The sequence below is a fragment of the Coenobita brevimanus genome, chromosome 107 (assembly GCF_032717465.1).
Source record: "Coenobita brevimanus isolate Jiangsu-jjx chromosome 107, ASM3271746v2, whole genome shotgun sequence".
Taxonomy (NCBI): Eukaryota; Metazoa; Arthropoda; class Malacostraca; order Decapoda; family Coenobitidae; genus Coenobita; species Coenobita brevimanus.
In genome coordinates, this window is record NC_137060.1 from 7,065,651 (window position 1) to 7,081,264 (window position 15,614).

The 15,614-nt window shown below is 41.5% G+C and overlaps 1 protein-coding gene across 1 annotated transcript in view; it reads right to left on the bottom strand.

Annotated features, from left to right (window-relative positions):
• The window catches only part of LOC145416646 (uncharacterized), a 195,890-nt gene that overhangs the window by 34,872 nt on the left and 145,404 nt on the right, over positions 1-15,614 (bottom strand). Inside the window, exons 15-17 of the mRNA XM_080285581.1 lie at positions 15,222-15,446; positions 13,020-13,045; positions 2,348-2,465 (exon numbers count right to left, since the gene is read on the bottom strand). Of these exons, the coding sequence (XP_080141707.1) occupies positions 2,348-2,465; positions 13,020-13,045; positions 15,222-15,446 (369 nt within the window). The remainder of the gene's footprint in view (positions 1-2,347; positions 2,466-13,019; positions 13,046-15,221; positions 15,447-15,614) is intronic.

The following is a 15,614-nucleotide window of genomic DNA, read 5'->3' on the forward strand; positions in this document are numbered from 1 at the left end:
TTTTTGTAATGTCCGACCCTGGGCATAGTCTCAATGGCCCGTTCCCTCAGGCCCAACACTCTTCCCTGCCACACATACACGTAGCCACTTCATCTCTAACACCCACCGTCCATACTGAATAAAATCTAAGCCTACTGGAATAAGTAGGGAAATAATCAGTGGATCTTGTGAACAGTCAATAGAGGCAGGGATGTTTTGGTGATGTCAGCGAGTCATATAGAAGATCAGCAGTCTGTTTTAATGAAATTTTATAAATCTACTTGTACCCTGTCTTAGCCTGAAATCGAACTCTCGTAATTTCAGACAACAGCAGACCTCTCTAACCACTCTCCAGATTATATTTAATTTAGGGATGATCTCCGGTAATGAAGGGGATAATTGAGGCTATACCTAATATCTTCAGGTCGAAAAGTCTATCCTTAAATGAATGTAAATGGCTAGAAAGAGAGAGAGAGAGAGAGAGAGAGAGAGAGAGAGAGAGAGAGAGAGAGAGAGAGAGGTGACGTCACTGACCTGTTGTGATTAATGAGGATAGTCTCAAAGCCTTACTATTAGACGGGCTCCTCAGGTAAATTAAACCATTTGCAGATAATAAGAATAAAATACTTAAGATGTCACACAATGAACAATTTATATGCACTGAAAACTGATACTTCAAGACAGGCTAAACCCCTATAATTATATGATGTCTCTCTATCATTGCTGCCTCGATAAATAAATATCATGTGAAAATAGCATTGACATAATATTCAGTACTTGTTGAACAATGTTATAATTCTGCTCAGCCATAAAACAAGGAATTCACAACTTTATCGAAGACCAACCATCCTTTAGCAGTGTCCGAGAAGCTGCATTTAATTTACTGCTAAATCGAAGCACAGTATTGTTAATCAAGGCTCTGATATTTTGTCAAAGAAATTTTCATACGATATTAACCTATGTATAACGCAACTTATACTAATATTGTGAAAACTATCAATGCTAATTTGAAGTTCCTTTTAGCCCAAAACTCGCAAATGATCAAACATTTAGCCTAGGGGAGATCACTCTTGGGGAAAGAGATAATAAATGATATATCAGATCTCTCCAGCTCACATACAGTAGTCCAACCCTAACTTTAAGCAATATTGCCTCAGGACTGCAAGAAAAAGGTAAAGTATGAGTCAGCGCATTGTAGGGATTACAAGAGCCGCGCAGCCCTATCGGGACGCTCAGCACTTGTTGAAATTAGAGCCATCTCTGCACCACGCTTTGCTTTGAAGCAATGCATTGCGATGCTATCAGGCCTTAAAGTACTTGCCGAAATGAGAGCAGTTTCTGAACAGCTACCACCACCATCAGCACCACCACCACAGGTATCACAGTCACCATCATCATCACAGCTACCATCCCACCACCATCACCACAGCTACCACCACCACCATCATCACCACAGCTACCACCACAACTATACCACAGCTGACACCACCACTATCACCACAGCTACCACCACCACTATCACCACACTACCACCACCACTATTGCCACAGCTACCACCACCACTGTCGCCACCACCATCATTACAGTTATCACCACCACCATAACATTTACCATCAACATCATTACAGCTACCAACACTACCACCACAACCACAGTTACCGCCACTACCACCACAACCACAGTTACCGCCACTACCACCACAACCACAGTTACCGCCACTACCACCACCACCACCATCACCACAGCTGCTGCCAACATCATCATCATCACAGCTACCACCACCACCGCCACCACATGTATCACCATTTCCTGCCGAATAAAATCGTTTCTTTATAGCATCAGTGAAGTGACAGACATTGGTGTGTAGATATGTAATCCTCCCCCTACTGCTCTCTCTCTCTCTCTCTCTCTCTTTTTCTCAAAAAACGCATGAAACTCCACGGAAATGCCCGCCACCTCTTCCACGTGTGTGTATTGCACCACCAATGGGGAAAAATATTGGGGTCCAAAAAATCGTCTTGAGAAAACTTTGATGAACATCAAATTAAACCTGGCTCATCAGGGACCCAGTTCCAACCGTCCTGCCAAGTTTTATCAAAACCCTTTTTCCAGTTTTGGTTGTACACGCACGCGCGCATGCACACACGCGCGCAAGCACGCGCACACACACACACACACACACACACACACACACACACACACACACACACACACACACACACACACACACACACACACACACACACACACACACACACATACACACACACGAGAGGCCAGCATTTTTTAGCCGCACCTTCTGCTGCTCAAAACCGAGGAATTGCTGCCTTGATTCTCTCCATTTGTTTGAACGAGAGCTGTTTCTGACCCACACTGTACTTTGCTCGCAACCAGTGACTTATGCGTCGAAGTATTTCCTCAAATGAGAACCAAATAAGAACGTTGTTGCGTTCCTGTGGCGATGCATGAAGTTCCAAGGCAATGCCCTGTAATATAACACCAATGGAGGCAACTGTAAGGGGTCAAAACACCCCCTCAGAAAATATTAATCGACATGAAAATGAACTTTACCCATATGAGACCCAGTTCGAACCGTCCTATCAGGTATCATCAATTTTTTTTTCCCCAATTTTGGCTGCACCTCCACCCTCCCCCCCTCCCCGACTGAGGATTATTGAGCCAGGTAGACGAAGGCGATGGTGATTATTTTTGCATGAAATGTATCTGTGTGTGTGTCTGTCTGTGCCGAAAACTCATGTGTGTGTCTGTGTCGAAAACTCAAATCTCAGAAAGTATTGACTGTAGAAGGAAAAGTTATCAAAAGTTGTTTAAGAGTCACAACTTGAGTTCACATGTCACTCAACCAGCAGTGAGAGTCATCCAGGATAGATACATAATAGTTAAGTTTTCATCTAACAATATTATTACAGTCTACCTGGCTCACAGATGAAGGGTAGTCTTGTTGAATATTAGATAGTTTATTAGTTTGTACGACATGCTCCTGAACGTACACGATCATGGTCTTTTTAATCTAATTTGACCTGAAATTGCCGTATGTCCATCTTCAATGCTGGTTATGAAAAGAGAATAACACCAGAATATAATATTGTTACTAAGGTTTGCTGTGAAAAAGAATGTGGAACCATAGTATTGGTTTTCTCTGCCTCCGGTTTACGAGAAAGAAGCTCCAGAAGGGCGAAAATCTGACCCATGTTAAGGTGAAAAGACGACACGATTACACTTTTCACTTTGTCTGTTTGAGAGCAAATGTTTATATAGTGTTCTGGCTGTCCCTAAATTATCTTATTAACCTGTGAAAATTCGAACTGGAAGGATTAGAAGCAACCTTCACTGAACGTCTTCACTACGAGAGGTCCTTCCTGCACTAAATGACGTCGTCTGAGGGTATCACAAATAAAATAAGAAAAAGCAAAATAACTTCGTGCGGAAGATTCAGGGCCAATGGTTAGAGCCCTTGGTGTAGTATGGTGTGGGGAAGCGACTTCGCGTGGTGTGGTGTGGTGTGGTGTGGTGTGGTGTGGTGTGGGAGAGAATTTGTTTGGCGTATGGTCTGGTCGAGGGTGGTGTGATGTGGTATGGTGTGGTGTAGTGTGGTTTCGCAAAAGTCGCTAAGGTTATAGAAATTCAGGTTAGACAAATTCTTACGCCTTTCGCGAACACGATTAGCCACATTCTACCACATTTGAGATCAAGAGTAGCCACTTTCAAGCACCTTTTGAGGTCATGATCAGCCACATTCTATCAGCTTTTGAGATTAAGATTAGCCACATTCTAACACGTTTTGAGATCAAGTTTAATCACATTCTAACGCCTTTTGAGATGATTAATCACATTCTAACACCTTTTGAGATGAAGATTAGCCAAATTCTAACACCTTTGAGACTTTTAGGAATTTTATAACACTTTTAGAGAAGAGGGTTAGCGACATTCTAGCACTATGCGAACATGGCTGGGAATATTATAAAATTGTCTGAGGTAATGCTTTGCGACATCCTTTTTTGAGATCAAGATTAGTGACATATAACAACTTTCAATATAAAGAATTGTGACATCCCAATACCTCTTGTGAAAAACTGCATCTACAGGCTGCCATCCTCTAAGAGCAAAATCAGGGGCAATTCTGAACAGGGTGCAAGGGTGAGGGTGAGTCTCGTCTCCGGTAATGGATATGGAGTAACAGGGAAAAGCCATTAGAAATACTAGAGACTGTTATTACCAAGGCCTCGGCAGATAGTGTATCAACAGTCAAGTACATCAGCACTAAACATATGGACAGTCAGTTAGTCAGCAGTCATTCAGTACAGTCACTCTGTACAGTTAGTACCAGATTAGCTTTAAATTATGCTATAAGATATTATGAACCTGCGACCTGGTAATTGTCCATCTATCCATTGCTAGACGCCTTAATAAAGTAAATGGTGGCCGAAAACAAATCGCCTCCATATCGTCCTGTGGAGATATAGAAAAAAGACCTGGATACCTTAATGAAGTGGCAGATGAAATTTGAGTAAATATAAGGTAATGCACTTGGCCGACAAAAGCATAAAAAATGCCTACTGCATATTCAATACCCCGATGACGGAAATAAAAGAGGAGGAATATTTAGCAGTGGTTATCAGTAAAGACCTCAAAACTCATAACAGTGTACAACAGCCAGTAAAAAGGCAAACATATTGCTCGGCTTCATCGCAAAGAACTTCGATCACAAAACGACATACCATAGGTTATCTCCAAGCTTTATATGCCATTAGTTAGACTACATCTAGAATAATTCATGCAGCACTTGTCCCAGAACCTTATTAAGCTCGAAGACACTCTCGGGCAGATGCATCGCAGAGCCATAAAATTATTCCACCGCTGCGAAATTTACCCTATGAAAAGCGACTAAAGAAACAAAATATGTTTACTCTAAAAAGCGACGACTTAGAGGAGATTTAACTCGAACATTTACAAATCTTAACAAAGTCGAAGATGTAAATATGAGTTTGTTCGAAATACAGAATGGTACTGTGACTAGTGTGGAATGAAACTCAAAAGTACGTGATGCAATACTTATATAAGAAACACCGGAATAAGCTATCAACAATTGTAATTAGTGCAAAAACTACTGATATTTCGAGGCTACAGCAAATTAATTTAGTGTTGTGTGAAGTATGAGACGACGACAGTGATTAGTTTTGCTTTGTTGTAAAAACATTCGGCGATAGTATATTATGCTCTTTAACAGATCTGTAAACTAGAGATCACACACCCGTACTGCAATGTTGTTCCTCTTCTGCCTCTCCTACAAAATTTTCCATGCCTGTCTTTTCTAACATTTATTTTTCCTGCCGGTTTTACCGGATGGTGTGGTGGATGGGGGAGAGCCTTCCTCTTTTCTATCCTTTTCTCTCACACGTTGGTTAGATCATTAGAATGAGCTTATTTTTCCAACAGATAATCTTGTAAGGGCCAATAGTCCTCCTGTTATCTGTATTTCCTAGGACTCTTGTGGTAAACTTTCTCTTCTTCCATTCGTAGGTTCCTTCTCATCCCCCCCCTCTCTCTCTCTCTCTCTCTCTCTCTCTCTCTCTCCAACTTTGCTCATTATTCAACCAGTCTGGCGGCGAGCGTCAGGTCCACCACGCACTCTGCCTCATCTTTCTCCACTCACTCATATTTTTACATCACGCGTAGTCAGCTTGATGTGTGTGTGTGTGTGTGTGTGTGTGTGTGTGTGTGTGTGTGTGTGTGTGTGTGTGTGTGTGTGTGTGTGTGTGTGTGTGTGTGTGTGTGTGTGTGTGTGTGTGTGTGTGTGTGTGTGTGTGTGTGTGTGTGTGTGTGTGTGTGTGTGTGTGTGTGTGTGTGTGTGTGTGTGTGTGTGTGTGTGTGTGTGTGTGTGTGTGTGTGTGTGTGTGTGTGTGTGTGTGTGTGTGTGTGTGTGTGTGTGTGTGTGTGTGTGTGTGTGTGTGTGTGTGTGTGTGTGTGTGTGTGTGTGTGTGTGTGTGTGTGTGTGTGTGTGTGTGTGTGTGTGTGTGTGTGTGTGTGTGTGTGTGTGTGTGTGTGTGTGTGTGTGTGTGTGTGTGTGTGTGTGTGTGTGTGTGTGTGTGTGTGTGTGTGTGTGTGTGTGTGTGTGTGTGTGTGTGTGTGTGTGTGTGTGTGTTTTCTGCGCCATGTTGCTTAATAGCTGCTACCTCTCCTTGTATATGCAACTGTTTACTCGCAGTGTATTCTGTTGCATTATCTTTTCAGTTTTTATACATCCTCCTCCATTTATTACTTATTACTCTTTGACTCCTGGGGCTCAATTTCAACTAAACAAAATTATCACAAAGGCATTTCTGAGGCTGCTAAAATCGTCTGCAGATACCCAAAATTAAATATAAAAGGCATCTAAAAAATAATTCGAAAATTTGTGAGATCTTGTGAGACCAGTGAAGTGGGTTTGCGTTTAGTGTTTTATTTTTTACTTTCTTTTCTGATTTGTTCTGAATCTTCAAAGTATAAGAGAATTAAATACCGTGGTAGTATTGTGCACCTGGGAATAAATTTATTGCCAGACTGGAAATTGAACTCTGAAGGAATAAAAAAAAAAAAAAACATCAAATATCGTTGCGTGTATTGCTCCACCATGAACGTAGGGGGCCGCAGTTAGGCATGTCAGTACTGATATTTACCATTGCCCTGATCGGTATGATATGAAAAATAAACTCCAGCCATTCCTCGGGATTCAGCCTATATAGGCCATATCTGTTGAAGGCAACGACACCCCCTTGACTACCTGACGTCTGGTTTCTAATGTATTGTTATCACAGAGCGTAGCAATTCCTCGGATCACAGGAAATCATTTCAGTCAGCTGAAGGCAGCACTATGCATCGTGTGAAAAAAAAAAGAAAAGAAATAGCTGTTCATTGTGAGAGAGATCCTAAGCTGACCTCATTATACATTCATGATAACGAACGAGACAGCAAAGCGAGGATGCGAAGTTTACTGTTGGTGTATGGACGGAAGTTACAATGAGAGCTAGGACCAGATCGCCACGCTTTTCAGAACTAGAACAGTGCCTTTTTTTTTTCTAGATGCTGGGTCCGTCATTTCCGTTTCGTAGTTTATGATACATAAAACCTTTATTGCACCATAACATCGTGAAATTTGCAAAAAAAGTGTTTTTTCAGATATTTTGCTCCGAAATAGTTTACAGAACTTTTTTGTCCAGCGTTTCTCGACGCTTATATTTAGTCATATAGTTAGGAATACGATGTCATGAGACGTAACAAAGGCTCCATTCTTACGTGGATGCCTCGGAAATACGCCAGGATGATGAACAAAAATATAGGGAATTAGAAGTGAAAACCGCAGAGTAACCCTGAATTCCCATTCTTCCTGTATCGCCACTAACCGGTGTATGTGCATTGATCTGATACGCATAAAAAAAACAAGATTGTCGTTGAACACGAGCAATAAAGAGAACTGATATAAACCTAATGGTTCTGGAACTAAAAGAGTTAAAAAAAACATGCCTGTGAAATATTTATACACATTGTCATCTCAGCTGGCATGCATCCTCATACCGCAGATTTGTTTGCAGTTTTTTTTTTTAATTCCAGAACCGTAAAGTGCAACTCTCAACGAAGAGTATGAAGCAAACTAGACGCTTCCATCATAATTAAAACCAGAGTAAATGAATTTTGAAAAATGTCACTGAGAACCACTTCTTTGGCTGGTTTATGTGCGTTTCAGCATTTCATACTGGTCAGTTATCCCTGTACAGATATGAGATTCTGATTAGATGAAAATGAGATTGCAAGCCACACCTGAATATTACTGTAACGTTAGTAGTAATTGTTGAAGCCAAGTGCTTACGGGAAATGAGACCCAAGTGGACTGCAGCGTGTCCTTCAACTGCAGTCCAACATTCCTCTTCTCGGGGACAGGGAAGTACCTAAGGAACGTTTGTACAACCAGGCAGCTGAGCCGCCTCGTTGTATCAGTGCCACCACATGAAGGCTTAGAATAGTTTTATAATGATATACTAGGGTCTGACAAAACTTAAGAGGGTAAGAAATCAACTGGTAAGACTAATAAGTATAGATAGATAGATGGATAGACAGATAGATAGATAGACAGATAGACATAGATAGACGGACAGATAGACTAATATCGATAAACAGTAAAACAGATTGCTAGACATACTACTTATAATCATCATTCCCGTAACATTCCACTGCAGGAAAGGCCTCTCCCAAATCTTTCCCCCGTTCCCGGTCTTGTGTTATTTCTTTCCATTCCAGAACCCTATGATCTCTAACGAATTATGTCTTCATAGCTTGCTCTTTGTTTTTTGTCTTGGACCTTCCCTCTCGTGATGTAATTTTTTTATTTCATCACACCACCTAGTTGCTGCTCTTGCTCCTCATCTATTTCAATCATTTATTAGCCAGTATGTTGCGCTCTTTCTTCATCTGCTGTTGTGCCTTCTATAAGAATGGGACGCCCAGTACATTTTCTTTTTAAATTATGTCTTCTACTCCAATGCATTTCCTCATCCACGCTCATTCTTTCTTGCCCCTTGAAGTGATTCCTAGCATCGTTCGTTTCCTACCTCCCTGCGAACTCCTTAAAATTCTTTCCAGTGATTCGGTCATTGTCCATGTCTCTGTGCCGTAAGTTAGTACAGTGAGAACGCACCGATTAAAAACTTTTCGCTTTAAACGCAATGATAAAGTGCCCTTTGCCCTTTAATATGCTACTTTGTCTACCAAACGCGATCCAGAACAACTTTATATGTCTACTTAGTTCAGGTTCGAATGACGGATTGATCTGTACTATTTGCCCTGTGTAAACAAATTCAACAACTAATTCTGAAACCTCATTTTGGATTCTCATTTCCTCTCTCTCTGTACACACACACACACACACACACACACACACACACACACACACACACACATATATATATATATATATATATATATATATATATATATATATATATATATATATATATATATATATACTTGTGGTAGGTGGGGGCGCTTACCATCCACTCACTCGATGTAGTGCTGCTCTCGGGTGTCAGCCCTTTCCTCTCCTCCATCCCTCTTTCCTTCCATCCTCTTCTGTCTTCCTTTCCTTCATTCTTTCCTTGTCCTTCTGCCTACGGGTAACTTTACACTCCCTCTTCTGTCTTTCTTTCCTTCATTCTTTTCTCTTCCTTCTGCCTGTGGGTGACTCTACACTGAGTGACAAGCCAAATGGTTTCCTGTACATCAGGAAACCATTTACTACGCTGGGTGGTAACCATATAACCAAATTTTGGCGCCTGGTGGTCTAGTGGGTAATTATTGCTCTCCAATCGGACTGAGCCCGTGAAGGTTTATATCTAAGGGATGGCTGGGGTTGACTGCTCATGTAATGCCATTCAGGGATGAGTGAGGCTGGTCACTCTCATCTTAAATGTCGGGACCAATTTCCTAGCCCCGGGCTCCTACGCTCCTCATGGGGCAATGTAGGATTGGATAATATATATATATATATATATATATATATATATATATATATATATATATATATATGAGGCTGGTTGAATTTGTTGCAATCCTTCTTTTACTGTCAAACGTGGTGCTGAAGAGGCACGCCTTCATGTGATGGCACTGACATAACCAGACTGTCCAACTCCCTGGTTATAGATACATATCTTAATTAGTTTGTAAACCCCGAAAGAAGGCTGGTGGACTGAAGGAGAATTCAGGTCTACAGTTCTACTGGACTCATATTTCAGATCAACCTAGGGTCACAACAACAACAGCAACTTTCTGAGATGTCCGACAATCTTATGAGAACTGACTGGCAGTATCTGTTTTCTTTGAATATTTATCAGTCCATATTTGGTTCACTGTAGGACCCAGCCTTCTCCTAGGATGGAAAATGATAGCCAGAATTTACCATCCCCATTCTGTCGACGAACGAATGGGGAAAAGTTGTCTATAGGAAGTGACGCTTGTGTAGGACTGATGCTGCATTGACTGTGTGTGTAATTCACCGGGTCGGTCAGGATCACTTGATGGTCGTGATCGTCAGGTTTTTACCCTCCCGGAAGGGAGCTGAGAGCTCATATAGTCCGATCTAAGGGCAAGGCTGTGACCTTCACACACGCACACATCCGTCCCCTTGCTCAAGGGGGACAGTAACCACCCACTTCGTCAGGGAAATTTTTTCGTAACCTGAGCGAGGCGCGAACTCCCGTCCACCAGTTGGCAAGCGGGAACGTTACCACTGCACCAGCGAGCGGTGTGTGTGTGTGTGTGTGTGTGTGTGTGTGTGTGTGTGTGTGTGTGTGTGTGTGTGTGTGTGTGTGTGTGTGTGTGTGTGTGTGTGTGTGTGTGTGTGTGTGTGTGTGTGTGTGTGTGTGTGTGTGTGTGTGTCCGCCGAGAAATAGGCACGAACCTAAGACCTTGGGCGCACACATCATGAGCTGAGTACGAAAACTACCGAACCACCACAGTTCCAGTCTGGTGGAATCAATGATTAATCGAAAGAACAAAACAATCATCTCACTGAAGGGGTTAACTCTTTGATATATGGAGCAGAGATATTGATTTCTCTGTGTTCAGTACTTGTCCGAAGCTAGGGTTAAATTCATGAACATTTACGATAATACTTCTGCTTTTCTGTACCATTTGCTTTCTTGGCGTTCAACTCCCGGTAAGATTTATTACTGGAGCCTATTGCTTCACCTACCGCTTTCATAATGATTCTCTCTCTCTCTCTCTCTCTCTCTCTCTCTCTCTCTCTCTCACACACACACACACACACACACACACACAATGTATATATATATATATATATATATATATATATATATATGTGTGTGTGTGTGTGTGTGTGTGTGTGTGTGTGTGTGTGTCAGTAAGTTTGTCTATCTCTCTGCTTTGCTATCCTATTCAAAAACTTCTGTAATTAAGGAACATGATGCAAGATTGCAGAAGCTGCTTACACATTTGCTGAGAGTAAAGTATGGTCCTCCACATTTACTCACTCCCTACACAAGACTGACAAGAGTTTCTCCAAGCAGAATGTGATTGTAGAAAAAGTACTGTAGTTGATAACTGTACAAAAAATGGACTGGTATTAGCAGAGAAACTGTCACTATTACCAGTTGTGGCAGTACCTTGTTCTCAATGGTGTACCATAGAAATACAGCGCTTCTTGAGGTACACTGGATGAAACAGTCTGATGCATACTGGTGCGAAATAATCTGACACCAAAGACAATGGCTATTTCAAAGTTCCTGATGTTTCCACACTTTATCTGGTCAGAGGATGCAATATAACGTTTACTTGTGACAATTCCTAATCATTATCATACGCACATCTGGATGCCAGCAGATTAATTTTTTGAACATCACGATTTATACTAATTATCCGGAATACCATCGATTACCTGCGGCACAATACTCTATTTATATGGATGAATGTGGCCAGGGCTTAGTTTCTCATGTATGTTTAACTGAATGTCCCTGGTGGTATTACATGATTAAGAAAATTATTCATCTGCTACTCTTGGGGGTTCACACCCGTATTTGGCATATGATCATCGCCTTACATGGTGTCTCAGACCGCTAGACATAATAATACTTAACATTCATAAAAGTGGGAGTGTAGTTGACTGGTAGGTCCTCGCGCTACAGTGTGGAGACCTACTGCATTTGCTCAATTTTCTTCTTTCTTCCAGGCACTTTTTCAGCTGGGCGCCACTCCTACATTTCTTCACTACTTCGCTTCAGACGTGGTATAGTTCGTCTCCAGCTGTGTGCAGAAGGGCCAGTGTCCAAGAAAAGACCAATTTTGAGCTTAACCCATAGAATACTCTATGAAGTAAAGGACTTTTCAGCTGTCAAAGGTCAGCCTCTATCCTTATCAGGAGAATGAGCTTTAACTACTTTTTTTTTATTTTATCAAAGTCAGGTCTGGTCAAAGGGGCTTAAAATAGTCTTTTGCTTCTGAAAATAGAGGTTTATGGACGTTGGCATTTTTTGCACTCAGCTAAAAAATTGTTCGCTGGACAAATACCCCTAAACATCTTTTATATTTTATTTTATTTAGTCGTTTTATAGGAGTTAAAGATCAAACCACACAAACATACAAAATCCTGGGTTCCAGTGTTCTTGTCCGTTTGTTACTCATAAATGGCAATTCACATAGACGTATGTAGGTGTACTGTATATATGTGTGCAGACCACCCTGCATTCTCTTGGGAATGTTAGCAATCTGTAATAATTAAAGAACAACTGGTGAATTTTCTCAAGTCATATACTCCTGGAGAGGGGGAGAAAATGAACACTTTCCTAGTATCCCTGCTTGGCGTATAAGACGACCAAAGGGGACCTTTTAGTCCCCAGTCTTTCTCTCCATCCTGTCCTCTTCTGCTCCAATGTCCTACCTCTCTTCTTGATATTCCCGTGTTTTTTCCGGCTTTTATTTTCCCTCTACTCCTACAATGCAATATAGCCATATTATGGCTTGGTGTTAAGTCGTCACTCTTCCTTCCTTCAAGTCATATTCATATTAATCTTACATAGCTAGAAAGATTACATTACCTCGGAGAAGAATTAAATATCGTCTATTCATAAAAAGGAACTAGTGAAAGATTGCCAACATTCCCAAGGGAATCCAGGATGGTCTCCACACCAATAAAGTACAATGACATTCTTCTGTATGAGTATCCAGGATGATCAATGAACAACAAGAACAGAGGATGAAATATCTGTGTTTGTATCGTTTCACCTCTGGCTCCATAAGATCCTGTAAAAGGTCTAAACAAAAAGCAAGGCTGGAGGAGCATCTACACTAAGTATGAAGTGAGCTGGTGAAGAAATAAAGGAATGTCGCCAAACTGAAACGTTTGGAAAAGAACAAGGACAGTAAGCAAATACGGTAAGTCAGTATAGTGTGAAGACCAAATAAAATCATATTCGTGTGTCCTTGTAGTAATTATAACTTGCATAGCGTGACATTAATCCTTCTCACAGAGTGCTTACCTTTCTAGAAGCTATTCCAAGGACGACTGTAAACATTCAAAACTAAAAACCTCAGATTAGAAACTTCAACAAACCTCACTTAGTCAAGAGTTGCAAATATCTCATCTGTCTTAATGATCACATGTTTCATAAAAGTGTGAACCTTTATTAGTGAAAGAGCTAATATATTTTTAGTCATGGGAGGTCAAGGCAAACTCTTGGGGCGGCGGTCATAGAACAATTGTCAATCAATATTTACAACGGCAGCAGAGTAAATAACAACCGCGAACACTGAATGTTTTTCAGTTAAATTTTTATAGACAAAGTAACATTTGCAATTATCTGAGAATAAAAATTTGAGGACTAATTTACTGACAGGAGTGCAAATTATGCAACATGCTTCAGGGTAAATCATCTATAAAAATCACCTATAAAGGACGAAGTTGCACATTCTCTAAAGTTAATTATTGGGTCATCGTGAACTGAAACATGAGCTTCGCCACTATCAGCTGGTACGCGAAGGACGCCGTACTAAGTACCTCACTGTATATTCCCCACATAATTATACGTGCAGCAACTCTTGTTAATAACAGGTTAATAAAATTAAATATTCTTTGTATGTAACGAAGTCAGGAGAACCATTACCGAGGAAGTGGATTTTTTTATGACCCATATATCTGTTGCCCTACCCTCCTTTGCACCATCAAGAGTGGGGATCCAGGGCTTGGCTAATCAGTCCTAATATTTAGGGCAAGAGTGACTATCCCCGCTTGCCCACGCGTGGCATTATGTGAGCAATTAACCCCGACCATCCCTCCGATGTAAATCCTTACGGGTTCTGTAGTTACATGCTTACCACCCAGCTTAGTAAGTGGTTTACCGGAGTAAAGGAAATCGCTTGGCTTGTTGTTCACTGTAGTCCCTTGAAGGCAGCATTGAATCGAGCCTGTGGTTGGTGGTCGCCCCCACTTACCACTTATTTCTCTATGAACAAGTACTAGATACTGTAAATTCAGGATCCTTCCGTTAATACCTTTGGTGTAATGCGTGGGAGGGCTATTTTATGTAATGTGGTGTCGGAGGGTGGTGTGGACTGTTCTGTGGTGTGGTATGGTAAGGCTTTGCTAAACTCTACGCGTCCGAAAATCGTTAGTGAAAGAAACACTCAACACTGTATTCACGACCAAAGTTAACACACAGGACTTACAAGTAAGTCCCTGTCATACCTAACGTTTTGCATGAGCAAAAAACGCTTAATGACACCACCCTTCACTTTTGCAGCCACTTCTCACAGTGTCCATCACAGCCTTATACTTCAGTAATCATGAGATGAAACTATGGCACACACAGTTTCCAACAGGATTTATTTCCGATTGTACACCTTATTATGTGTGATGAATAAAAAGCTCACTTCCAGCATCCTTCAACCGACCAAAATATTTCAAAGGAATATCCCTTATTATTTGGCAATACAGAAGCCAGCCCTTTAGATATCTTTCTCTCGGCTCCTCTCATGGAAAGATATCATTACCTCACTTGAAAAATCTGCTTCCAAAAAGTTTGGGTGTGCTAAGTCGACTCCACATATCCGTTACCCCCGCACAGCTGTTGACTTCGTACAGTTCTGGGGCCTTGTTCGTCCCCGTATGGAGTACAACTCTCACGTATGGGGGCTTCTCACACACTGCACTCTTAAGCAAGGTGGAGTAACGTTTTTCGTCTCATCAACTCCCCTGTTTTTAATTCCTCCCATCAGCCGCTTTAACATCACTGCACTGTTGCATTTTTATCTCTCTACTATCGATATTTCAACTGTCTCTGCTCCTTTTAAGAGTCTGCTTGTAATCCTCCTGCACTAGAGCGAGCGCCAAGCATCCGTCTAACAATGCACTTTGATTCCTTTTCTGTCTAACACTTTAATATGAGAACTAACCAATACCCCTCAATATTCATCTGTGTACCAGGTCAGCTTCAGGCCTACCTTTTTTTTTTTTTTTCCAACTGCGAATAACCTCGAGGCTTTTAAACGCGTGTCCAGGCATCCCGCGATAAACTGATCTTGATTGTGGCTGTGTCTCGTTCAGCTTTATTGTTTTAATACGTCTTGCTGGCTTCAGTCCATCATTCTCTATTCTTTTTTTTTAATCATCTATATATATTTATCTATCGTTAGCAGGAATAAAATGAAAGAGTTGTCCCGAACTTGAGAGGGCAAACACTTACCGTATGTGACTGGAATGAGGTCAGGATTCTTGTCATCGGTATCGCTGGTGTCTCGGGTGGGGCTGGCCGACCCCTCCTCGTACATGATCTTGACTTCTGATGGGGGCGCGCGACCCCGCCTGGCCCTCACCACCACCACCACCATCACCACACACAGCACCACCACCGACGCCACCAGACCCACTGCCACGCCCACCACAGGACCAAACCCGACCATAGCATCACCTGAAGAGTAAATGGAATGTCAGTTTAGCGACGCTGAAAGGTAACTGAATTGAATAATGAATTCCTAGCGACAGGTATCAAAAACCATACGACACTAATTCAAAGATCCAGCAAAAGGAATGGCACAGAAGCGGGAGAGGAAGAAGAGAAAATGACAAGAAAAATTAA